The 26,339-nt window shown below is 40.9% G+C and overlaps 1 protein-coding gene across 1 annotated transcript in view; it reads right to left on the minus strand.

Moving 5' to 3' along the window:
* LOC121380871 (CD9 antigen-like) overlaps positions 1–25,624 on the minus strand; it is a 75,974-nt gene extending 50,350 nt beyond the window's left edge. Inside the window, exon 1 of the mRNA XM_041509876.1 lies at positions 25,161–25,624. Within this exon, the coding sequence (XP_041365810.1) occupies positions 25,161–25,223 (63 nt within the window). The 5' untranslated portion in view covers positions 25,224–25,624. The remainder of the gene's footprint in view (positions 1–25,160) is intronic.
* Positions 25,625–26,339: the final 715 nt, after the last annotated feature.

Genomic DNA, 26,339 nt, shown 5'->3' on the forward strand with positions numbered 1-26,339 from the left:
CACGGCCTTTTGATATACCAGTCGTGGTGCACTGGCTGGAACGAGAAATAGCCCAATGGGTCCACCGACGGGGATCGATCATAGACCGACCGCGTTTCAAGCGAGCGTTTTCTACTGGGCTTCGTCCCGCCCCCCTTTAAGCTATTGAAGATCTTTTGTTGAAATGAAAACAAAACAGTTATTACGTGTATTTTACATGGTGAAGATGTATTACCGGCAATGATGTAAATGTGGATAATCTACGTGTGTCATACCTACCTATCATTTATAAATGGGTGTTCACACTACTACTTGTAGTAACGAAATGAAGAATGCGAGTATTGTGGGAACCGTTGCATACTAATTACGTTTTACACGCACGCACAAATTATGTAGCGTGAGAAATATACAAAAATGAGAATACTACAAATTGCATGCTACACTTTGTTAATACAAGTCATATAGTGCGAACGCCCCTTTAAAGCAAAACAAATGAAGATATTTTGGCTACTGGAGGTCTACTTTAAATTATAACCCAAAAAATAAACTTAGTCTTTTGAAATTCTGGCTCCGGGCCTGTGTTATTTTGACACGTCAAGCATGGTTTTAACAACCTGTTGTCAAATTACTGGCAACAATCAGTGAAGGTAATGTCTCTATTTAGGCAGGGAAGTTAACTGTGTCTCTATTTAAAATGTCTTCCTGCCCCGGAATTGGTCACTGGCGAAGTCAGAGGCTAAGTCCGGAGTGGGCGTGCCTGAACCTTCATTGGATATGCGCACGTTAAAAGAGTTCCCAGTTCCCAGTTTAAAATGTTTGTTCTCCAAACAAAGCTGTTAAAACTTCATACTGCGTACTTTGACTTTCCCCAAAATCGTGATTCAGTGGAAAGTGGTTATGACATCACAGGAAATATGTAACATCCGGGGACAAGACGTTATTGCGAAATCTCCAACAAGTAAATGATTTAATGGCCGTGTCTGTATTTAGCACAGGAGTTTAAAAACAAATTAACGGAAACAAAGGTCCCTTTACAACGTTTAAGAAATATGTCCCTATAGTAAAGTATACATTTAAATGAATGGTCACAACACTAGGTCACCTTCTAATCATGACACCTAAATATCTCATTCTTAGTATGGGGACTAATGAACCAGTTTGTACATATACCAAAACACATTTTTGGGAGATCAGTACCTATGCCCTAGATAGACATACCAGGTAGTCGAGATATATGCCAAGTACAACGTGCTTGAACTTAGCTGGAAACACTTCCATCACCATCAAGATATTGATAACAAAGACGGATGAATAACCCATCAATGCTTTTAATTTTGAAAACATAATCTGTATGTTTTACATACACTTTCCTACATCTACTATAGTATTTATAATTTTGACTTCACTTTCGTTTTATATCCGGTTAAGATTCAATCACACTGTCCTGAAGCATCTTAGATAATCTAAGCTAAATTAGTGACACAAAAATCTGCGAAATGGCTTAACACCCACTCGCTGTGCTGTTACATATCATTCAGCATGAGGATCGGTACTGGTACTTGAACTCAGCACCTACCAGCCTTGAGGTCACCGACACCGGTAATACGCAGGGTCTATCTTAATCGATAGCGCGTTTGAATGAAGTGCGTTGGCAAGGCTTCTAGATTAAATAGCTTCACTCCCATGGCTAGTGACATTCAATGTTGGGCTAGTAAATAACTACTAATGCCATGCCTGACGGCTAGTGAAATAAAATTGTCAAATGCTGCATTTAAGTATATTTTGTAAATCCCACCCCCATTCCTCAATCGTAGTCTTTTTAAGCTCTACCTCCCTCTTTAGGTGGCAATATTACTATTAGTAAAATTGTATTAACTTAAAGTAAAGTAGGGCTAGTGAATTTGTAATCGTGGCTAGTAAATATTAAAAATCACTGATCCCATGGCTAGTGGATTTTATAAATATTCTACAAGTGCTGGTTGGTAGCTGGATCTAAACCCCTTGTTGGACCCATTTTCTGATTGGGTCTCCCCCACCGCCGTCCCAGCCAGTGCTCCAAAATATAAAAGATCCCTTGCTGCTAATGGAATAAAAACAATGTAGCGGGTTTCCTCTGAAACTACATGTCAGAATTACCGAATGTTTGACATCCAATAACCGATGATTAATAAATCAATGCGCTTAACTGCTGTCGTTCCACAAAACAAACTTTTAACTTTAAATGTTTGACATCCAATAGCCGATGATGAATAAAACAATGTTCCCTAGTGGTGTCGTTAAACAAAAACCACACTTTAATTTTAAATGTTTAACATCCAATAGCCGATGATCAATAAAACAATGTGATCCAGTGGTGTCGTTAAACAAAAAACAAACTTTAAATGTGAATTATTTTTTTTAGGATTTCACAACCAATAGTTTCTCATGCACCAGTCGTGGAGCACTGACTGGAAGCCGAAAGAAGCCACCGGATCAGATGTAATGGGAGAGATCAATACTAAGGCGACTTGCACCTGTAGCGAACGCCGTGCCACTGAACTCAATCCGCGCAAAGCTGCTCCTGTCGGGTTGCATAATCTTCATCATTAGCGTCACAGTCCAACTTTTCATTGTATACTTGTTGTTGTGCTTTATCCAGTTGAGGTTCAAGCACGCTGTTCTGGGCACACACACACACACACACACACACACACACACACACACACCTCAGCTATCTGGAATGTCTGTCCAGGACAGTGGGTTAGTGGTTACTGAGAGAGGTCTGGGTAGTGGTTACTGAGAGAGGTCTGGTTAGTGGTTACTGAGAGAAATCGGGGTAGTGGTTACTGAGAGAGGTCGGGGTAGTGGTTACTGAGAGAGATCGGGGTAGTGGTTACTGAGAGAGGTCTGGGTAGTGGTTACTGAGAGAGGTCTGGGTAGTGGTTAACTGAGAGAGGTCGGGGTAGTGGTTACTGAGAGAGGTCTGGGTAGTGGTTACTGAGAGAGATCGGGGTAGTGGTTACTGAGAGAGGTCTGGGTAGTGGTTACTGAGAGAGGTCTGGGTAGTGGTTAGCGGTTCTGAGAGAGAGGTCTTGGTAGTGGTTACTGAGAGAGGTCTGGGTAGTGGTTACTGAGAGAGATCGGGGTAGTGGTTACTGAGAGAGGTCTGGGTAGTGGTTACTGAGAGAGGTCTGGGTAGTGGTTACTGAGAGAGGTCGGGGTAGTGGTTACTAAGAGAGGTCTGGGTAGTGGTTACTGAGAGAGGTCTGGGTAGTAATTACTGAGAGAGATCGGGGTAGTGGTGACTGAGAGAGGTCTGGGTAGTGGTTACTGAGAGAGATCTGGGTAGTGGTTACTGAGAGAGGTCGGGGTAGTGGTTACTGAGAGATGTCTGGGTAGTGGTTACTGAGAGAGATCTGGGTAGTGGTTACTGAGAGATGTCTGGGTAGTGGTTACTGAGAGAGGTCGGGGTAGTGGTTACTGAGAGATGTCTGGGTAGTGGTTACTGAGAGAGGTCTGGGTAGTGGTTACTGAGAGAGGTCGGGGTAGTGGTTACTGAGAGAGGTCTGGGTAGTGGTTACTGAGAGAGATCGGGGTAGTGGTTACTGAGAGAGGTCTGAGTAGTGGTCCTTACTCCTACCCACAGACTCGTTAAACTCGATCTGGGTGGGAGCCGGTAATGGGAGGCGAACCCAGTGCCTACCAACCGCAAGTCAGATGACTTAACCACTACATCACAGAGACCTTCTTCAACATTAGCTAGTGCTAGTACATGTCTATTAAATAGTTAATACTCGTGTGTTACGTAAGGGTTCACTGGCGAATTCATGCCTGTGACCAGGGCGAGCACTGGAACACATTCTCGTTTAGCCAATTTTGAGATATGTAGAATATTTCCGTGAAAATTATTAATGTTAAAATATGATTAATTTATACTCAGTTAAGACAAATGTGTTTACGCACAGACTAAATGTTGTAGCCGCTTTGTATAAAATTAGCAATTGGGCGAATTTGGCAATGGACAGGGTGAGCTCTGAGTGACCCATGCTTCATCAACAGAAGATCCGTCCGTGCTATTCTGTCTAGCTGAAGCAAATAAGATAGCTCTTGTTGATAAAATAAAATGTGTGGCAGTAGCAGCGGATTTCTTTTTTACATTAATGTCTGACCTGGGCCACGTTCTACGAAGCAATCTTAGCGCTAAGATCACTAGGGCCCGTGCTTATAAAACTTTAGAGTCTAGACTCAAATCTCTAATGATGTCACACGCACAGAAGTTGTATGGTGTTGTCGTAACATTAGTCTCAGACTCTATTAGAGTCTTAAGTCTAAGACTCTAAAAGTTTTATAAGCACCAGTTCTAGGCCCGAGCTTATAAAATTCTAGACTCAAATCTCTAATAAAAAAAATAAAAAAATATTTAACGACGCACTCAACACTTTATTTACGGTTATATAGCGTCAGACACATGGTTATGCAAATCTCTAATGACGCCACACGCATGTAATTTGTATGGCGTTGCCATTACATTACAGTCTCAGACTCTATTACATTCTTAAGTCTAAACTCTAAAACATTTGTAAAAGCACTGGCCGTTATGCACTTAACGTTATGGTCCGTGGAAGGGGGCCCTAATGATAGAGCATTAGAAAAGTAAAAGTTTGTTTTGTTTAACGACACCTCTAGAGCACATCGGCTACTGGATGTCAAACATTTAGTAATTTTGACAGTCTTAGCGAGGAAACCCATTACATTTTCCCATTTGTTGCAAAGGATCTTCTATATGCACCATTCTACAAACAGGATAGCACATACCATGACATTTGATATACCAGTCGTGGTGCACTTGCTGGAACGAGAAATAGTCCAATGAGCCAATCGACGGGGATCGATCAGAAACCGACCGCGTCTCAAACAAGCTCTTTACTAAGTTCCGCACAAAGAGCACAAGAAACCACATTGCTACAAAGAATAAGATTGTATTTAATCAAGAAATATATTCATCATATAATCAAGAAATGATGATGATTATTATTACGACCACCATCAACATCATCACCAGTGTCAGAACGAACAAAATCAAAATCGGTAAATAGGGGATGCTGTCCGACTAACGGAAACCAACATTTTAATTTGAAAGTGTGGGTGGTATTAGCGTACATCCAGAATAATTAAGTTTGGGTATGTCTGTCATGAGAGATTTAGACTCCAAAAACACCCTCCTTTCCCCGTCCCTACAAGGCCCGTGCTTATAAAAAATTTAAGAGTCTAGACTCTAACGACGTCACACTCATACAATTTGTATGGCATTGTCATGACGATAGAAGTCTTATACATGTACTCTGTTAGATACTTGAGATCAGACTTTAAAGGTTTTATAAACATGGGGCCGGATCTGTTTTTGTGATATGTTTTTCTGCTTTCAGTTTCACCTAATAAAAGGTTACAGTATTAATAACGCTAAAGAAGACGGCTCATATAGATAGGAATTACATATGAAACAGATGATCTATTGTCCCGACGTTAGGGTGAAACGGGCACAGCTGATACATTTGGTTCTTTATTACAAACTCTGTCCTATTATCGCATTTCAGATCTCATAGCCTAAATGGCGCTAGAGGTGCTGGTGGGTGGTACCACCAAACCGGTCTGTAAGACCGTAGAAACGATAGCTAGATTGGAGGCACAATCTCGTGGGGGGTGGGGGGGGGGGGGGGGGGGGGGGGGGGGGGGGGGGGAGGAGGCACAAATCTGCCCAAAGCACAGCCAGATAACGTTTCGCTAACGTTCGCGAAATATTTGATTGGTTCCCGAGGTGGCCATTTGGTTTGCTGTAAACCGCATAAACCAGTCTAGCGGACGTTTTTCTGCTCGGTCTGGATGAACGCAGACCATATATTTATCTTCATTTATACAGAGTGGAAAAACAAATTCATACATTTTCGCCATCAAGACATAGTGTTGTGAGTGTTTCACCCTCGTCCACCCACCTCAGTACGAACTGTATAACGGTTTTAATGTTGTTCTTTAAACCATTGGAACTGCATCCAGACTATTCTACGCTTCATCGCCAACATTTTGATTAAACTGTACATTGAAAAGTTGATTAAATATTTTAAGTGCTTGACTACATGAGTCATTTTATTTTCTTAAAAGCTGAATTCTCACGTTCCTACACTGTAGCTTTGTCTACTTACAAGTGCAAAACACAAACAAATGTTTTCGCCACCTAATATCGTCAATATATCGTGAATATTCAGTTTCTTTTTGACAACCAACATAAATCAAAGAATGGCGTGTTATGGGATGAAAATAAAAAGTAAAGTTTGTTTTGTTTAACTACACCACTAGAGCACATTGATTTCTTAATCATCAGCTATTGGATGTCAAACATTTGTTAATTTTGACATATAGTCTTAGAGAGGAAACCCGCTACATTGTTCCATTAGTAGCAAGGGATCTTTTATATGCACCATCCCACAGACAGGATAGCACATACCACGGCCTTTGATATACCAGTCGTGGTGCACTGGTTGGAACGAGAAATAGCTCAATGGGCTGAGACAGACGATTTACCACTGGGCTAGGTCCCGCCCTGTTAAAGGATGAAGATCAAATTGGAAGATGTTTAAATATTAGATATTAACTTTTAAATGGCACTTTTAATAATGCCAGCAGTTCCACCCGTTACGTCAAGCCTTTTTCGGGTTTTTGTTTGTTTGTTTTTTGTTTGTTGTTTTTACATATCACTTGTTGCGCTGCTACAGAAAACACACATTCAGTTAAAACAAAACAGAGCAGTATAAACACTCGCTAGACTGGTTTATGCGTTTCGTATTAAACCGAAATAATACACTGGAAAACAGTCAAATAGTTCGCGAACGTTAGCATCGCTCGCTGTCGCTGAATGTAGATAGATATCACTTTTTCAGTAATTCACGAGTGGATGCAAACACGACTTCATGGGAAGATCCCTTCAACTCTAGACTTGTACAGAGATATGGTCTTCACTGATAGTAACTGTTTTTTAGACTCTTCTCTACTTACATGGAAATTATTCACGCTACAGGGGAGTTTAGTAAGTAACTGGTAATTAATACCATGAATCAGAGGGCGTGAAACCGCACTAGTGTACAGACGCCATGTCCGTATCCGAATTCAAAGAGCACGGGATCAGTGAGCAATGGATGGAATGTCTGGAGAATATTTCCATAGTTACGCATCTCCGGTTTGGTGTAATTGAATACTCACGAGTTAGTAACACCAACTCATCACTTAGCACACCTCCATATTTAATCAAATGTTTTGGTCGTTTTTTTTCTTTGTTTTAGTTTGTTTGTTTTTGTTTGTTGTTTTGTTTTGTGGGTTTTTTTTTTTTAGGTGTTTTTGGCGTTGTTTCTTTTTGTTTGTATGTTGTTTTCTTCGGGGGGGGGGGGGGCTTGTTTTGGGGGTTGGGTTGTTGTTGGGTGTTTTTTTTTTTTTTTTGGGGGGGGGGAGGGGTGAGTGAGAAGTCTAGTTTCTCAATGCCTAAGGCTCCCTTATTAAATAATAACAGATATGCCACTGGGGTACTTGTTCCTGTTCATATGTTACTGTATGTGCTTCATTATGATGTGGGAGCTAGACGTAGCCCGGTGGTAAAGCGCTCGCTTGGTGCGCGATCGGTTTGGTATCGATCCCCGCCGTTGAGCCCATCGGGCTATTTCTCGCCCCAGCCAGTGCACCACGACTGGTACATCAAAGGCTGTGGTATGTGATATCATGTCTATGGGATGGTGCATATAAAAGATCCCTTGCTGCTAATCAAAAAGAGTAGCCCATGAAGTGGCAACAGCAGGTTTCCTCTCTCAATATCTGTGTAGTCCTTAACCATACGTCCGACGCCATATAAGCGTAAATAAAATGTACCTACTATCACCCCAACAAATGGGTTGTCTGGAATTCTGTATGTTGTGCCCGTGCAATGCGTTCTCACCATGGTTGCATGATTGCAATCCACATATTCACACACACTTCAGTTGAAAATGCGTCGTGTTTTGACTAATGTTGAGAAGGGCAGTGGAGTAGGTCGGATACAGGTTGAACACGGTCAACGAGAAGTCGCGAGGCACTTTAATGTCAGTGAGAGTGTGATTGGGGTGGATGAGGCAACGACTTCAAATGACTGGATCCGTTTCCTATGCACAAAGACCAGGGCCAGCATTAAGCAAAACAAATGCACGACACATTTTCAACTTAAAAGATATAGGAATGTATTATACCCACAAGTTTTTTAAACTCCCACCGGCTGTAGACTTTTATCTTAATGGAAACACAATACAATGGTACGTAACTAGGTCATGACCTAAATGTATGCATTGTGTTTGCATTAGCTAAACGACCAAATGTAACAGGTTTCACCATATTATTTACTGCATAGACACATGTATATGCATAAATCGTGGTATAAAAAGAAACTCAATCATGCAAGCCAACATACTTTAAAAGGTATGTCGGTGTCAATTTGCACTCAAAACAAATTTCGATGGGGCGAGACGCAGCTCAGTGGTAAAGCGTTCACATGATGCGCGGTCGCTCTAGGATCGACCTCCGTCGGTAGTCCCATTGGGATATATCTCGTTCTAGCCTGTGCATCACTGACATCTTTGACAAAGCCTAGTAACTTGGGTTAGTGTTTTTACTACAAAGATCAGCATAAAGTAAATATACTAGTAACATATACAATGAAAGACAAAACTGCTGATTCGTCTATATCTATAATGAGATGTCACTGTACAAATAACTTGCGTTACGTACAATAATAACTTGTTATGTTTAGTGGGTATCTACTGTACTCACAACTGGGGTTACGGGCAGTGTTTATCGTGTCACGTTCATAACAGAACACTGTGAACAGACACAGAAGCCCCGTATTTGGGAAGATTTGTTACTGTAATGTAAACACCAGCCGTACTAAATATAGCTCAAGTAGTCGCAGTCATTATTCGTGTGCCTAGTGTTTTCCCAGTTACACTATACACACACATATAGACCTGTCAGTAGACAAGTTATGACACACACAGACTAACATCAGCTACGCGAAACTGGCACGCCATATCGGTTGCCATGACAACCATCCAGTAAAAATTGTATTTAACCAGTGTTTGTGTGGCAATAAGCGACCACAATTTTTTTTTTTCTAAGACGATTCCAAGACAAGATTCAGAGCTATCCGTGTTTTAAATGTGTGAACACATTTCTTCTTTTAGCCGACAACAGTTCCGTATAAATTGTAATAATAGTAAAACTAAAAGCCAGGAAATAAAAAAGAGAGTCCCGTGCAGCAAACCTTTAATATACCGTAAGATTAATGTACCAAGCAGTCGAGATTAATTTCTTTATCGATTTCGTGTCGCGCTAGAAGCGCATTAATCCCTTGGATGGGTCGCAGATGGCGATGACAGCAAAAGCGACAAGATAACAGGACGTTAGTGCTGTTAAATAGGATCGTCTACAGGGGATAACCAATGACAACCGGACATAGTGGTACTAATATCGCTGGAGCAACAACTGAAACGCTCAGATTTGATGCCATTGGCAATAATTGGGTGTTACCGATTCCTCTAATGGCAGAAACTATACACACACACACACACACACACACACACACACACACACACATATATACATAAAGAAATAGTAACTAATGTGTACTAGTTAATATTTCTTGACTTACAGTTGTTGTATTCGACACTCAAGCGTTTTGACTCCGTAGGCTGGTAATTGTGTATCATAGCATTATAAAACGGCAAACCGTTAGCATATCAAATGTCGTATGGTTGTACAAGACATCACGTGACTCGCCTGAGGTGCGATGGGACGAAGGACTGATCGATGGATTGGGTTTTCTCCTGTCTGTGGAAAAGTGCATAGAACATCTCTTGCTGCTTTATCGGTAGACGTAGCTCATGTTGGCTGCGCCCCCCCCCCCCGCCCCCTTCCTCCCCCTCCCTCTCAATCATTCAAGCTCTCTCTCTCTCTCTCTCTCTCTCTCTCTCTCTCTCTCTCTCTCTCTCTCTCTCTCTCAATCAATCAATCAATCAAATGTCGAAATAAATGTGTATACACGTTAGACACCAGACAGCCGTAGTTTAAAATCTCCTGAGGTAACGCTAAACAAATATTCCTTTCCTTTCCTCGTCTTACCGCAGGAACAAAACCCAAGGCTACAATTTAACATTACAAATCAATGCAGTAATGGGGTTTAAAGGATCACAATGCCGCTAAAGCTTTCACACATTGCTAACCATCTGATATTAATGACCAGTGAATTAAAGCATAACTAAACGTCCGAGGTCTAAGGTTTTTCCCTTTTAACGACCCAGGCCACTGTTTAATGAGTGATATCTGCTGTCAAACGCTGCGTACTCAATAGCGTGAGAGAACTCATTTCCGCAACCGTCATATAGATTGCTAGTACTCCTTTTCCATGTAAAATACAGATGGTTGGACACCATTATATTGTGACTAAATCCAGGAGCGAATCCCGGTGGAGGGTGCTGGGCATACGCATTCCTACCCGAACTTCAAAATACCACGCAAATCTGTATTTAATGCATGATAGTATACTTTGAAATGCCATAGGTGCCGCCTCTTTTTGGACGTTGCACATAATTCTTGGAAACCTTCTGAAGCCATTTGTTGATATCCGTACGGTTCAGGCTCGCAAGGTTCGGGCACGCATGAAATTGCTTCCAGTTTCCAGGCTACTGATTCCTGGAGATTGAGGCTTTTTCTACCAGCAATAACTAAGGTAGCTTTTCATCAAAGATCGGTTATTGCTCCCTTGAAACGCCAGTAGTAGAGCACGGACTGAAAATGGGGAAACCACAACGGGTCTTCTGAAAAGAGATCAATCGACTGCCACCGACACCGAGGCACATCCTAAACACGCTAAACACACATGAATAATTAACAGTCTGTTAAAGGGACGGTTTCAAAGTTGCATAATAACAAAAACTATTTCTACAAAAAAAATTACATCCACATAATTTCATTTACTATCATTTATATTTATTGCAACGCCCAACAAAGATGACAGCAAGGTTAACGTGTGACATCTCAGTTTGATTTGGACATTTTCCTTGTATTATTTATTTTCCGCCAAAATGTCTCGAGGAAAGCCCCGTTTATGCTGGGGGGTGGGGGTGGGGACTTAGCTCAGTGGTAAAGCGCTGGCTTCATGTGCGGTCGGTCTAGGATGATCCCCGTCGGTGAGTCCATTGGGTTATTTCTCGTTCCAGCCAGTGCACCACGACTGGTATATCAAAGGCCGTGGTATGTGCTATCCTATCTGTGGGGCAGTGCATGTGAAAGATCACTACAAATGGAAAAATGTGGCGGGTTTCCTCTCTATATGTCAGAATTACCAAATGTGTGACATTAAATAGCCGATGATAAATAAATCAATGTGCTCTAGTGGTATCCGTTAAACACACCCAGTGAAAAGACACTCCAATTTTCATATCCTCGAGTTAGTTTTTAAAAAAGTATTTTGTTTAACGACACAACTACAGCACACTGATTAATTAATTCATTGGATGTCAAACATTTGGTAATTTTGCCATTAGTAGCAAGGGATCTTTCATATGCATCATCCCATAGACAGGTTAGCTCATACCACGGCCTTTGATATACCAGTCGTGGTGCCATGGCTGGATGAACCTCGAGTTAGTGTTATGCGGAATCGATTAACTTGTAATTATTAATCAAAAACAGCGAAATATGACACTTGAAACTGCAAATGCATGTAAATGTACAAAATGTCTCCAATTAAACATAAATATCCTGAGCTTTGGTCTTCTTCATTTTCTTTTTCGGTGTTTTTTTTTTAATTTCTTTTTGTTTTCGAATACATAACATGGAATAAGGCAGTCATAGATGGCTGCCAAGTCAAAATGAGCCTAATGACAATAATTATATCATAAATACACGCGCGAAATTCGAGATATTACCGTGTGAACCAGAGTGTTGGTTATTAACACCCACTTTGATAAACAATAATTGGCACATTTGTGATAATAAACCTTTCAGAGCAATGATAATTTGTCAACGATGTCGCGATACGAGGAGTAGCCTCGGCGACGTTCGTCGTCGATCACGTGACTACACACTACTGGTTCTGTCACGGCGATACGCTGCAACATGCAAGAAATACAGTCATCAATCAACGGCACGGGATAACGTCTATGACAAACACGGTTCCTGCAATTACAGCACTGAACGCCGTTAATGCTCCATTATACGTCTTCGTTGAGCAGTGATCAAGGAAACCTGATTAATACTGAATGGTGTTATCCTTTTGTGAGTCAGGCAGCGCGTTCTTGGTTTTGCCTTTTTACTAATATTATTAATTTTTTATCTTTAGAGTTCTGGGTAAGGCGGGTAAGCAGTCTTCTCATTTGACATTCCAGAATAGTGTTGGAACCATAATCGAATTACGGTGCACTATTTTGATGTCAGGCCTTGTCGTGCCATGTATAACAGCATTCTGTGGTACATCTCCATAACCATACTCTGGTATTTCGGTGTATTCATTGAACAGAGTGTTGTTCAGTGGTAGAATGTTCGCTTTCGAATCGATCCCCTCATGGATTCATATGTTTATTCGGTGCTCATTGCTCTACATGGCAGAAACAGCGAAGGCTCGGATACGTGCTATTGTGTCTGGCAGTGTCTTTAAAGAAGGTTCAACTCACTCACCGCCTTCTTATTGTTACGATTACTTGGTGCTGAAAATACGATTAAGGACCTAGGCCCCGTTTTACGAAGCAATCTTAGCGCTAAGATCACTTCAAGTGCATAGCCACCTTATGCACTTACGGTGATCTTTGTGTCAATATATATATATATAAGAGATGTTTAAGAGGAAACCAGTTGCCCCCAGTCCATGGGCTTCTCTTTTTGATTAGCAGCATCCTAAAGACAGGATAGCACACGACCCTTGTTACACCAGTTCTGGGTTGTAGAGCACTGGCTGAAACTAGGAATAGCCGAATGGGTTCTCTGACATGCATCAAACGAGCACTTTACCACTGGACTACATTCTTCCCCGAGCATTTAAGAGATCATTTGCGAGATGGGCGCCATGTACCTCCATCGCAGACACTCGTCAGAGGTGCGATGGACTGTAGGATAGATCGTGTCTCGTAGCTCCAACATCAACGGTCGTGACATGTACTGTCCTGTCTGTGGGAAAGTACATATAAAAGAATTAAAAGAAAAGTGCCCAATTACTTTAACCCTATGATGATAGTTACATACAAATGTATAATTTTAATTTTATCCATTAGTACAGCTACAAAAGGCAAAACCGTTCGAGTATGTATTTATATAATAACGTCAAATTGTATGTCAGTTCAGACTCTAACAAGTGTTGATTTCACTGTGTATGTTTAGTCGCCAGTTGCTATCAGCCCTCCTGTCCGTTACGGCGTGTGACTGTTGTGAAAGAGTAACAGTGATGTGAAACATACGCCACAAGCCTATCAAATACGAAAACACACACACACACACACACACACACACACACACACAGAGAGAGAGAGAGAGAGAGAGAGAGAGAGAGAGAGAGAGAGAGAGAGAGAGAGAGAGAGAGAGAGAGAGAGAGAGAAGAGAGAGAGAGAGAGAGAGACTGAGTGCATTCTGACAGAATTAAGTAAGACCAAGTAAAAAAATTCCATCTGTATGTTGTATCAATAACTGACGGGCCTGCCAGAGTTGAGTGTAAAATACTCATAACATGGTCCACTAATCCCGCCAAAGGATCATTTGCAAGTCCGATTCTAGGCTCTGTAGCACGTCTTAGCGGCCATGGTCAATATGACACAGTACACAAACACACTGTACACCGTCAGAAATAAATTACATTGTAGCGTCGTTAAGAACAATGGAACAGACTACTGCATATATATTATACATTAAGCCCTACTTGTAATATGTATTGCTCTAAAGATCAACGAAACAAATACCGAGTTCGTTTCTTTCTTTCTTCCTAGTCATTTACATGACATTACATGACTACAAGAAAAAAGAAAGGAAAACAAACAAAACAAAACGGTCTGAAACGAAACAGTAAAGGAATGTTTGGTACATCATCCAAGTACAGATCAATTTAGCTACAAATCCGATAGTCGATCAGAAAAAATGTTTTGTTTAACGACACCACAGTAGCACATCGATTAATTAATCATCGGCTATTGGATGTCAAACATTTGGTAATTCTGACTCGTAGTCAAAAGAAGAAACCCGCCACATGTTTTCTAATGCTGTAAGAGATCTTTTATATGCACTTTCCCACAGACAGGAAAACACATACCATGGCCTTTCTCCAGTTGTGGTGCACTGGTTGGAATGGAAAAAAACACAAATCAGCTGAATGAATTCACCGAGGTGGTTCGATCCTGCGATGCAAGCACCTCAAGCGAGCACTCAACCAACTGAGCTAAATCCCGCCCCCGATCAAAAATCAACTTCTGTTTAATGTATTCAGTGCACTAGACTGGGGGCAGACAAGGTTTCGTGGTTATAGATGCCTGTTTGAAAACTCCCATGCACTCCATACTGCTCAAGAACGCACAGTTCAAGGTTGGCAAAAATCATTAAACGCCCGAAGTCCCTGGTACTTTTCTGAGCAACACCTTCGAGGCCAACAAGAACCGATAGTTGTTATAAGTGTTTAGTTTCTATCATGATTGGTATGATAAGTAATTCAATGTGTGCTATTTATATACTGGGATCCAATTAAAATACAAACTGACAAACTGCAAATGATGGAATGTCAAAAGGCGATAAATTGTAACTGATATTGTAGACTGCCGTCATACTGTATGCCATAGCCTGAGATGGTTAATGCAGGTGAAATAGATAAAACTAAAGAACTAATTAAACTGTATTCAGTACTGTTTGGTAGCGGGCTTCCCACAACAGTGTGACTGGTTTCTATATTCATTTAGCCAGTCTAGAACTTGTTTCCCAACGTCACGAAGTATTCGCATTAGCTGAACGCGTATCAGGACTGGAAGCGCAGCCATGACAAAAAACAACTCTGGCCAAAGTAAAATGTTAAAGTTTGTTTTGTTTAACAACACCACTAGAGCAGATTGGTTTATTAATCATCGGCTACTGAATCTCAAACATTTGGTATATAGTCGTAGAAAGGGAAGCATTACAGCAAGGGATCTTTTATATGCACCATCCCACAGACACGGTAGCACATATCACGACCTTTAATATACCAGTCCTAGTGCACTGGCTGGAACAAGAAATAGCCCAATGGGCACACCAACAGGGGTCGATCCAAGACCGACAGCGCATCAAGCGAGCGCTTTGTTACTGGGCTAAGTGCCGCCCCCAAACTAAAAAGAACCTGCTATTTATGACACCAAATATTTCAGATGAGATGATTTTTAAAAACAATTTAAAGTGCATTTGAGTCCTTATCGATAATGGTATGGCTACAGCACTACAAGCTATGCTGCCGGCTTGCAAATACTAGAAATAGGCTTAAGTTATCCTTTGGCACATATCACTGAAATAAGGAGTAATACTGCATTTTGTTGTTTAGTTGGCGCGGTTAAGAAGTGTTACATATACATGTTTTTTGCTAGCTGGAATGCTACAAACGCCCCCGTCCGCCACTACATACCATTCAAACTTACTGGACCGTGACAGTTGCTACGTGCAAAAGTAAGAGTATTAAGACTTTAAACCCGGGAACGAAGTGGGCTGTTATACATGCTATTTACGACATCTTGCATACTGCATTCATAATCATACTCACTGGCGAATGTCGGTGGTGGTGGTGGTGGTATGTGTGTGTGTGTGGGGGGGGGGGGGGAGATAATAAATTGGGTCAGTACGTTCGGTTGTAGTATTCCGTTTTCTGTAACACGACCTAGTTTGTAGACTAAGACTTAAAATATCAAATCTAAATGATGTATTTAGACTAAATCTCACATCGGTTGAAATGAACTTCTTTCTCTTTTTTTTTTGAGAATATGCATAAGAATTGTAACATTTAAATCTGGGAGCGGGGCGTAGCCAGTGGTACAGCGTTCGCTCCATGCGCGGTCGGTGTGGGATCGATCCCCGTCGGTGGGCCCATTGGGCTATTTCTCGTTCCAGCCAGTGCACCAAAGGCCGTGGTATGTACTACCCTGTGTGTGGGATGGTGCATATAAAAGATCCCTTGCTGCTAATCGACAAGAGTAGCCCATGAAATGGCGACAGCGGGTTTCCTCCCTCAATATCTGTGTGGTCCTTAACCATATAACCGTAAATAAAAATGTGTTGTGTGCGTCGTTAAATAAAACATTTAAAAAGTTTAAATCTGTCTCATGTTACGACTCCCCGAGAGGACTTCCTGTACAAATACATTACGAGATGTCAAACAATTCCTAGTTAAAGTGATATTTCGACTGCATGTTTATCAGTCATTATAAATATTTCATTTCATTTCAACTTATTTTCGTGCTTATATCCAATTACGGTTCAAGCACGCTCTCCTGGGAACACACACCTCAGCTATCTGGGCTGTTTGTCCAGGACAGTGGTTTAGTTGTTACTTGGTTAGTGATTAGTGAGAAAGAAGAGGGTGTAGTGGCTTTAAGAGTCATAGAGCCCTAAGAACTCGTTCTGGGTTGTCCACGTGCATGTGCAATTAACCAATCGGTAAGCGGCAGCTGGTTTCTTCTCTCTAACTGTCTAGACCAACTGACAGAATTATCATATGGTACATATTACAAAGTAACCTGAGGTCTATATCACAGTATTTTTGCATTGCACTGCAAGAACGCAAAGTTGTGAGAATATTGTGAATACGCCCTTGGGGCCCGGTAACATAAAGTACTCGTAACACTTACGTCAGACGTACACCATACATAATGTGTGGCGTACGTCTGAAGTAAGTGTTACGAGTGCGTTGTGTTACCGGGCCCAGGTGTTTTGTTAAACATTATTTTCCTCTTCTATTTTTTTCTTAGGTCTGACATTAGTTTTATTGTTGATTCCGCGGGAGTTACACATACGTCGTACAGGTATTTCGCGTTGAAGACTGTACGCGTAGGTGTCGGCAGCTTTCTAGTCGGTCTCGTTTTGGGAGTGGTGCTGGTTGTTATGTGGGAACAGGACAACGCACATTTTTGTTCAAGCCATCCTCTACAAAATATCTTGGTTTGCTTCTGCTGTAACTAGCGAGACGTAGCCCTGTTTTATTTAACGACACCAATGACAATTCTGAGACGTCTTCAGGGGAAAACGCGACATTTTTGTTTTCGTTAGCAGGTCAGGTCATAGGGTTTTACGTGCACATTCAGAACAAGCTGTTGTAATGCATGCCTATCCTGGGCGCAGGTGCCTGCCTCGGCCGGCTCCTCCGTCCAGGACAGCTTTCATTAGCAGATAGGAATATTTTTATAAGCACTTTCCCACAGACAGAAGAGCACATACCACGGGATTTGAAATACCAGTCGTGGGGAACTAGCTGAGATGAGGGGGGGGGGGGGGGGGGGGGCACAATGAGAGTATGGGTCCACCGAGTGGGTTCGATCCTTGGACCTAAGCATTTCAGACGAGCATTCCACCGACTGAGCTAGATCCTGTCTCTCCTTAAAAATGGTAGTGTGTCTGCATGAGATGAGACGCCTCCACAATAAACATGTTGGGTGTTCCCGTTCCAACCAGGGACACACTGCCGATATATCAATAACCATGTCGTGCTGTCCTGTATATAAAAAAGGACAGTATTTATCGCTGAACACTGACCAAAGTTCAGCCTGCGAATGTTTCGCTGACCGCGAATTATTTCATTGGCTTCCAGACGTGGCCATTTTGGTTTATCATGAAGCATATTTAGACCAGTCTAGCGGACGTATTTCTGTTCAGTCTCGCTGAACGCAGCCCTGCTTGTACTGACCCACAAGGTCAATTGAGGAGGGTCACTGCACCTCAAGCAGTTTAATATACCGATAAGCTAGCTACAGAAGTACATGTACATTGTACAAGCACCTTCGGAAGATATTAAAACTAAGGGATCATCCTCTCGTTCAAGGAGATATGATCTGATCTTGAATCGTGATGTATCACGTGACACAGAAAGCTTTACTGATGGGTCCATAAATCTGGAATTTAATCTACGCATGCGAATAGCTTGAAGAACGACCCCAAAGGGAGGATGGTGTATCATTATTCGCCTCTACTAGTTTCACAGCACAGTCAAACTATACTGAACTCCACTGAAAACGCATCACCCAGTTTTGGGAGTTGCTATTATACAGTGACACAGTAGCCCTAACCCGTGTACATAAAGCGTTTGGGTTAGTCATTGCCTAACAAAATACATTTAGTTATACAAAATGAGTTAAATGGATTATTTTATATTTCTTCTCGTATCCTTTTTACTGAGCACTACGAATCGCATTGTTACGTTTTCAATGTATATTAGTATATTATAGTGACGCGTGGTCTAGAAACTGGGTGACCTAATATACATTATTCTGTTCAAGTAAGCAGTAAGGGTTACATATATTTCATATGTGCCTGCTGGTATACAAAACACTACAAGTACAAGACTACAAGCGGAGTGGTGGTTGGAATGGGGAAAACCATTTATTTTTCTGAAGATAATTGATCCTGTGATCTGTCACTAACCCAACCCACCTGACGGGGGGGGGGGGGGGGGGGGGGGGGGGGGGGAAAAAATAGAAATTTAAAACAAAATTGTTCTGTTTAACGACACCACTATAGCACATTGATTTATTCATCATCGGCTATTGGATGTCAAACACTTTGTAATTTTGACATACAATCTTAGAGAGAAAACCCGCTACAGTTTCCCTATTAGCAGCAAAGAAAGGAAACATATATGCACCATCCCACAGCCTTTGACATACAGTCTTAAGGAGAAAACCCGCTACAGTTTCCCCATTAGCAGCAAAGAAAGGAAACTTATATGCACCATCCCACAGCCTTTGACATACAGTCTTAGGGAGAAAACCCGCTACAGTTTCCCCATTAGCAGCAAAGAAAGGAAACATATATGCACCATCCCACAGCCTTTGACATACAGTCTTAGGGAGAAAACCCGCTACAGTTTCCCCATTAGCAGCAAAGAAAGGAAACTTATATGCACCATCCCACAGCCTTTGACATACAGTCTTAGGGAGAAAACCCGCTACAGTTTCCCATTAGCAGCAAAGAAAGGAAACTTATAAACACCATCCCACAGCCTTTGACATAGTCTTAGGGAGAAAATCCGCTACAGTTTTCCCATTAGCAGCAAAGAAAGGAAACATATATGCACCACCCCACAGCCTTTGACATACAGTCTTAGAGAGAAAACCCGCTACAGTTTCCCCATTAGCAGCAAAGAAAGGAAACACATATGCACCATCCCACAGCCTTTGACATACAGTCTTAGGGAGAAAACCCGCTACAGTTTCCCATTAGCAGCAAAGAAAGGAAACATATATGCACCATCCCACAGCCTTTGACATACAGTCTTAGAGAGAAAACCCGCTACAGTTTCCCCATTAGCAGCAAAGAAAGGAAACATATATGCACCATCCCACAGCCTTTGACATACAGTCTTAGGGAGAAAACCCGCTACAGTTTCCCCATTAGCAGCAAAGAAAGGAAACATATATGCACCATCCCACAGCCTTTGACATATAGTCTTAGAGAGAAAACCCGCTACAGTTTCCCCATTAGCAGCAAAGAAAGGAAACATATATGCACCATCCCACAGCCTTTGACATACCAATCATGGTGCACTGGCTGGAATGGGCCCACCGACAGGTATCGGTCCCAAACCGACCGTGCACCAAGCGAACGCTTTACCACTGGGCTACGTCCCGCCCACCTCAGCACATTTTAAAACACGGCTAATTACCCTCGCTATATCTTGGATCCTGTGAACACAATACTGAGAATAGGTTACTCGAGTACTGTATCGCCGAGTTACAAGTCAATACTGCACAACACGAAATGTTTGGCCTGCAAAATATCAGTAGGTTTAGATGTCGTTAAAACAAACATTCCTGCCCCTCTTCTTCTTTTTTTTCCATTTTCTTCTTTTTTGTTGTTGGTTGCTTGCTTGTTTGGTAAGCTTAAAGGTTTCTTTTAATAGGTAAAATGCAACACATCCCTGAGAATTTTATATCTATTCTTTTAACATAAAATTAAGCAAATCGGTTTAGTTAATGACATTACCTAAAGTTATAAATACAATGCACCCACTAGAACAATATAACTGCACTGTACAAGAATGGCGCTACTTAATAATTCAGTTGGTAGGCTACATATATATCAGTACCATATAGCTATAAAATATATAAAATATATATTTTATATTATTTAATTATATAAAATAAAAGCAGTGTTGTTTAATGTTATGTATCATATATACACGTATATAAGTATATACCAGACATACTTCATTTATGTTATATAGTAGTTATTATAATACAGGCCTCGATGGCGTCGTGGCAGGCCATCCATAGGCTGGTAGCTATGGGTTGGGAAGTCGAGGCATGGGATTTTTAAAGATACCGACTCCAAAAAAGTGAGTGCTCCGCAAGCTTAAGAAGAAAACTTGCAAAAGTTTCCATAACTTTCAACAAAGGCCATTTTGTGCTATCCTATGTAAAATAAAAGCCCTTAGTGTTGTCGTTAAAAAAAGTTATGTAGTGACAGCGGGTATATCTAAAAACAGTGGTACCATATGTATTATGAAGTTGATACTCGTCACGTCGTTAGACAAACTTCATTTGCTGTTAAAAGAAAAGCAGTTAATACAGTTATAATACCGGCCTCGGCTGTTGCGTCGTGGCAGGCCATCGGTTTACAGGGGGTAGGTACTGGGGGCCCCTTATCGGATTCCAGTCGAGGCATGGGTTTTTTTTTAAAGGAAGTCCAGATACCGACTTGCCCTCTTTGCCCCCTTATAAATCCGGCACCGAGTAGCATATGCAGCGTACAAGTATGTGAAGTAAATTGTGGCAAATTATGAAAAGATGACATTTTGAAAAAAAATATTAACATTTTTGTGATCAACATATTCTATTATTTATCAGCATGTTATTTCCTCATACAGTGTCCTCGGCCAAAAATACACATACTATAATTATTCCTACGTTTACAAATTTTTTGAAAGCTGCAATGCATTGTCTCCGTTTAATATGTTTTAGCATTTAAAATAGATCATCCTATTTAAGTTACTAGTAGTTGTTACGAAATACCGTGGGTGTGACAATGTTTATATACACACTGTTTGTATATTTAATGTTACAATGTTGTATTAAAAATGGCGACGACACATACATGTAAATATTGCTTCAGGGAAGTTTGAACCTGTTATGATTACTTTTATAATAAAAAAATATAGCTGTGCTTGAGCTTTAAATCAGCCAACTACGTTAAAGGGGGCGGGGTTTGTGGTGGAGATTGCAACTTTAACCAGGACAGTACACAGCTTAAAACATGTGGGGTGGCAGTACCAAAACACGTATTAAGACACTAATGGAAGTTAATCTCCAGGTGTGCAGACAACGACAAGAGCAAACAAAAAAGTTACTTCTTTGTATTTTTCGATATCGGTAGTGCAACTGCTCCCTGAACCCCTGTTAGGTACGGCTTTGCTAAATAACTGACAAATTGACAGACATACAAACGTTTGTTTTTGTTCTTAAATGGGTACATAATATATTACAATTTGGGACTGAAGAAGACAAATAAAATCACTGATCAAGCATTATAAATAGTCGGTAGTGTAATGCGTAAGGGATACCTCTTTCAACGGTGCCTATTTATGTACACACTGCCTGTCAGTTCTGCTAGTGTGGCAATGTGTGGGCCTCTATTAACCAGTCACGCTTCAGAAAGAACCGGTGGAATAAAAAAAAAAAGTGGTATGAGACCTGACCTTCAGCCTTCAGATTGTACATGTACACGATTCCTGTGTTTGAGGTCACATGTGGCGGCCACCTGTCAGGGTTGGGGACTATACGAGTTTCGCTCGTATTTGTATTTATCATCCATTAAAGGGACACGCCCTAGTTACAGCTAGTTGTTAACCATTACGGCGTTGTTTTTCGCTATTGAACCCATTTTTTCACAAATAAAATTGCACTTTACTTACATTTTATTATTTAGAATACACATTTCCATTCACCTGAAGTGCTTTTTGGTAATCCTTGTAATCCTGATGTTTGTAAACCCACGAAATGCATTTTTTGTATTTCTTAAAAAGCCGCGCGCACTCGAGAAAAAACCGTTAAGCAAGCGAGATCCAATCTATTTTTAGAGGGAATCTTCCTGTGTAAACGTCACAGACGTTGGTATACCACGTGACCGTTATCATTTTGGTTCGTGCACGGTTCGCGCAATCAACATCCGATTTGTTGTCGTTTGCTTGTTGTTCATTTGTGAGATTTTTCTTCACAGTTCCTGAAAATTTTCAGTAACAATAAAGTTCAGACAAGTAAGTGTCTCAATACAAAACGTTACAAAACCAATAATTTTGCTAAGTCTTACGATATCTGGAGAGGGGATACAACCAGGACAGAACAGTTGGAACATGTCCAGGAGAGGTGAAAGGAACGCACCCCAAGTCTGTGCGCACTCTGTGAAATTTGTCGTGACGTAGGCAATGTTGTGCTTCGAGCGACATCTACCGGTGACATCAAAATACTAATTTTCAAAATTATTTCAAGCAATTGGAACATGGGGATTCCCATGGTATTTATCGATATAAAACCTGTTTTTTCACTCCATTTGATAAAAACGTGATCTAAGTGTGTTACAGGTTTGTAGATTAACCAAATTATAATTTATTTTCGCTGGATGGAACTAGGGCGTGCGGCTTTAAAGGCTTTTGTAGGAGATATCGATGGCACTATAATTTGTGATATCTCCTGCGATATTCTCCGCAGGAGATATCGCTTCTTATAATCTTGATTGGTCAAATTTTAATCACAAGACAATGTTTTGTTACGTCACTGTGTTTCAGCGCCGAACCTACCATTAGTGACGTCACGCCACTGCCGTTCTGCTAGTTAACGAGTCTACCGCTGACATTCAACCCACATTACTGACATTGTTTACAACTGTCGCAAATGAAAAGAATAATAATGGATGATAAATTGATGACAATGGATGATAAAAAGAATACACTCGTTGATAAAAGTATAACCAAGGCAAGCCTCGGATTTCATACTTTTATCAACTCGTGCTGATAAATTATGATATCACGAGACACGAGGAAAGTATCCTCTATATATGCATGTAAAATGTGTACAAATTTGCTGAACGAGTGTGGAATGCAGTTATGCGGCATAGCGACAGCCTGTTGTGTTAGAACGTCGTAACATCACGCAGTTGTTTATAAAGTATACTTTATAGTATACAGGGTCGAAGCGCGGGCGAGGTGGCAGGGGGGGGGGGGGGGGGGGATGCAGAAGTTCAGATTCTCTTTCGTTTTGTCACTCAGGATTAAAGAGACTGTCCTCCGTGTTCTGAGTTTACTGTTAATGTAATACGTTTCAGGACTAATAAAATCTTGTAACGACTACATCTAAGTGTATGAGACGGGGCGGGTGGGGGTCGGGGGAGGGGCAACTACCACCCCCTCCCCCATAGTGTTGGAGCAAATATTCGTAATCGGGTAAAAACAATGGAGACCGACGTTCGGGCAAAATGAGTTGGGCTGAACACTTTATACCATGCATTTCCATCTTCTACTTACAATCTTAGTTGTAATCCATTTACAAATGCGTAGTGGTTCATTTGATACCACATATAGCTGTTGGGTAATAATAAACTGCAAATATGAATAAACCTTGTTATAAATCCAGATTAGAGCATTTTTGTTTCATTCGGGCAAAATCAGCCCCCCCCCCCCCCCCCCCCCCCACACACACACACCCACCCTCACACACACACAAACTTCCCCTTACAAAAATGGGAATCCGTACGCCTATGCGATTACATATTTATATAGTTTCTTGTTTAGAGAGTATCAATGGCTATGGGTATCATGACTGTATAGTCAATGTGTTTCTCGTCGTCTTAATGTTTATAAGTAGCCAAACTGGATTTGGCCGCCCTAACACATTTTATCTCGGTTAAAGATTAGTTCCCTTGGTGTACAAAAACACGATTTAAAGAGACACAACTTATCTTCCATCATTTCTTTTTTTCGTTTGATACGAGAGCCTCCCCTTAGGAGACAATTTTGGATCCGTTACTGGATTTAACGACATTTACTTAATATTAGTATTACGTTAGGTATATTGGTCAACAGATAATACAATCATATAGACTTTGTACTACCTTTTAAAATACAGTGTATACAGTATAGTAGTGAAACCGAAACAGGAAATATTGCATGAAATTTACAATGTATGAGTCACAATATTTAAGTTCATAACAAGACAACAATGGATTAAATTTGACATTTGTCAGGAAACACTTAGTTCCTGCTGCAGTGTCCATAAATAAACGTTGACGATCAAACACTAAAGAGCTACTAGTACTTTATACAGTGAAACCGTTAAAACTTACTCCATTCTGAATCCGGTTACGTATACATGTGCAATTATAATTATGAAATAACATTTTATTTATCTGATTAAATTTATAAAAGAAATAAAACTAATTGCTGTATAAATAAGGAAGGAACACAGTATGTATAACATGTATGAATTATATATTTACTGTTCATATAACACACAGCAAAGTACACACACACACACACACAACCAACCACACACACACACACACACACACGATCGTACAGAACCAAATGGATTTCGTAATCCTAATAACGACTGTGCCCGATTCAGTCACTAAGAAAAGTAGGTCGTTCGTTTCTTCTCGCTGTTGAATGCACTCGATATCCTTGACTGCAGAAAAAAATAAACTCGAGCTGCTTAGTATCAGCTCTCTCTCTCTCTCTCTCTTTCACCTAGTGGTCGTAAATTCTCAAACTGTGATCAAGGTGCCGGGCGATCTGGGTAAAGTGGAACAGGGCAATGACGTGAATGAAAAAGCTGAGCGCAAAGTCCGACAAGAATGCACCAATTTACATATATGAAATAAACAGGAGGTAGCGCTCGTATGTAACATATGACAATACGTGCGGTAATAGTGTAACGACATGTACTCACCCAAAACAAGAAGTTAAAGGCAAACATCAAATACTTGATGCAAGTATAACAGCTTCCTGCCATCTTGGTATATTCGTTTTATCCGTCCACGAAAAACACACTTTCAAACAAGTACAGGCGTTTAGGTATCCAAGCAAAGGAGTTTTGATCGATGAACACCAGTCGACTCGACGAAATCGCTCCCACTGACCACGGTGGAATCTACTGTTGCTCACAGGAAATTACGTCACAAACCCGCGCACTAAATTAGCAGAACAACGAGTGTGGTATTTACTGTAGCAAACCTGTGTTGTGCGACAGAAGGATAAACAAGTCGATCAGAAAGTACACACCAACACTTGTCGATTCACAGCGTCACTTCGATCTACGGCCAAAATGAGCAAGCGTTCCTTCCGTCTGACCTCAAAACTAAAACGAGGCTAATACTTGAAACTCAGTGTGTCAGAATTCGGTTGTCGTTTCTTGGGGGAAATATTATCAACTGGTGGTAATTAGGAACCACCAGGCGTGTTACATTTTTATTCCTTGGAATAAAATTTAATTACATTATTTCGTACGGCTTGGTTGTGCCTGAAGGTTGTAGCGTCTACTAGCATGGCATGTTGAGTCATGTTCTAAGTACTTACACGTGTGTTTGGATTTTGCCCACAAAATGTCATATCAGAATAATGATTCCAGTTCTTCTGGATTCTAGCCAGACTTTTGAGGTGTGTGTTGCTGGGTTTGTTGGTTTTTTTTTGCTCTTGTTGTTTTTAAGCATGGGAGCTTAGATCGAATACTTCTATTGTTGAGATTTACTTTTAGTATATAAAAAGAAAGGAATATTTACACCTCAGCACATTAAAAACTACGACTTTTATCTTAAAACTTGCTACAGTGTATAAGAGAGGAAACTCGCTGCCGTGTTTGCTTCTAGCAAATAGTTAAATGGATAAAAACATTTAATGTATATGCATGAAAGCACATACGACAGTTTTTGGTATACCAAAACCAGCTGGGGATTTAGGTTGGAATAGGAAAAATAATGTATCCACCGATAGAGAAGAAGATGTTTCGACCCTTCACACCTCGGGTTAAAGTTCTGTTACCAATTCTATCTCCCTCCTTAGGTGACATATCCGATTATTACTATTAATTAGTAAAATTGTATTAGCTTAACGTAAAGTAGGGCTAGTGAAT

The sequence above is a fragment of the Gigantopelta aegis genome, chromosome 9, assembly GCF_016097555.1.
Source record: "Gigantopelta aegis isolate Gae_Host chromosome 9, Gae_host_genome, whole genome shotgun sequence".
Classification (NCBI taxonomy): Eukaryota; Metazoa; Mollusca; class Gastropoda; order Neomphalida; family Peltospiridae; genus Gigantopelta; species Gigantopelta aegis.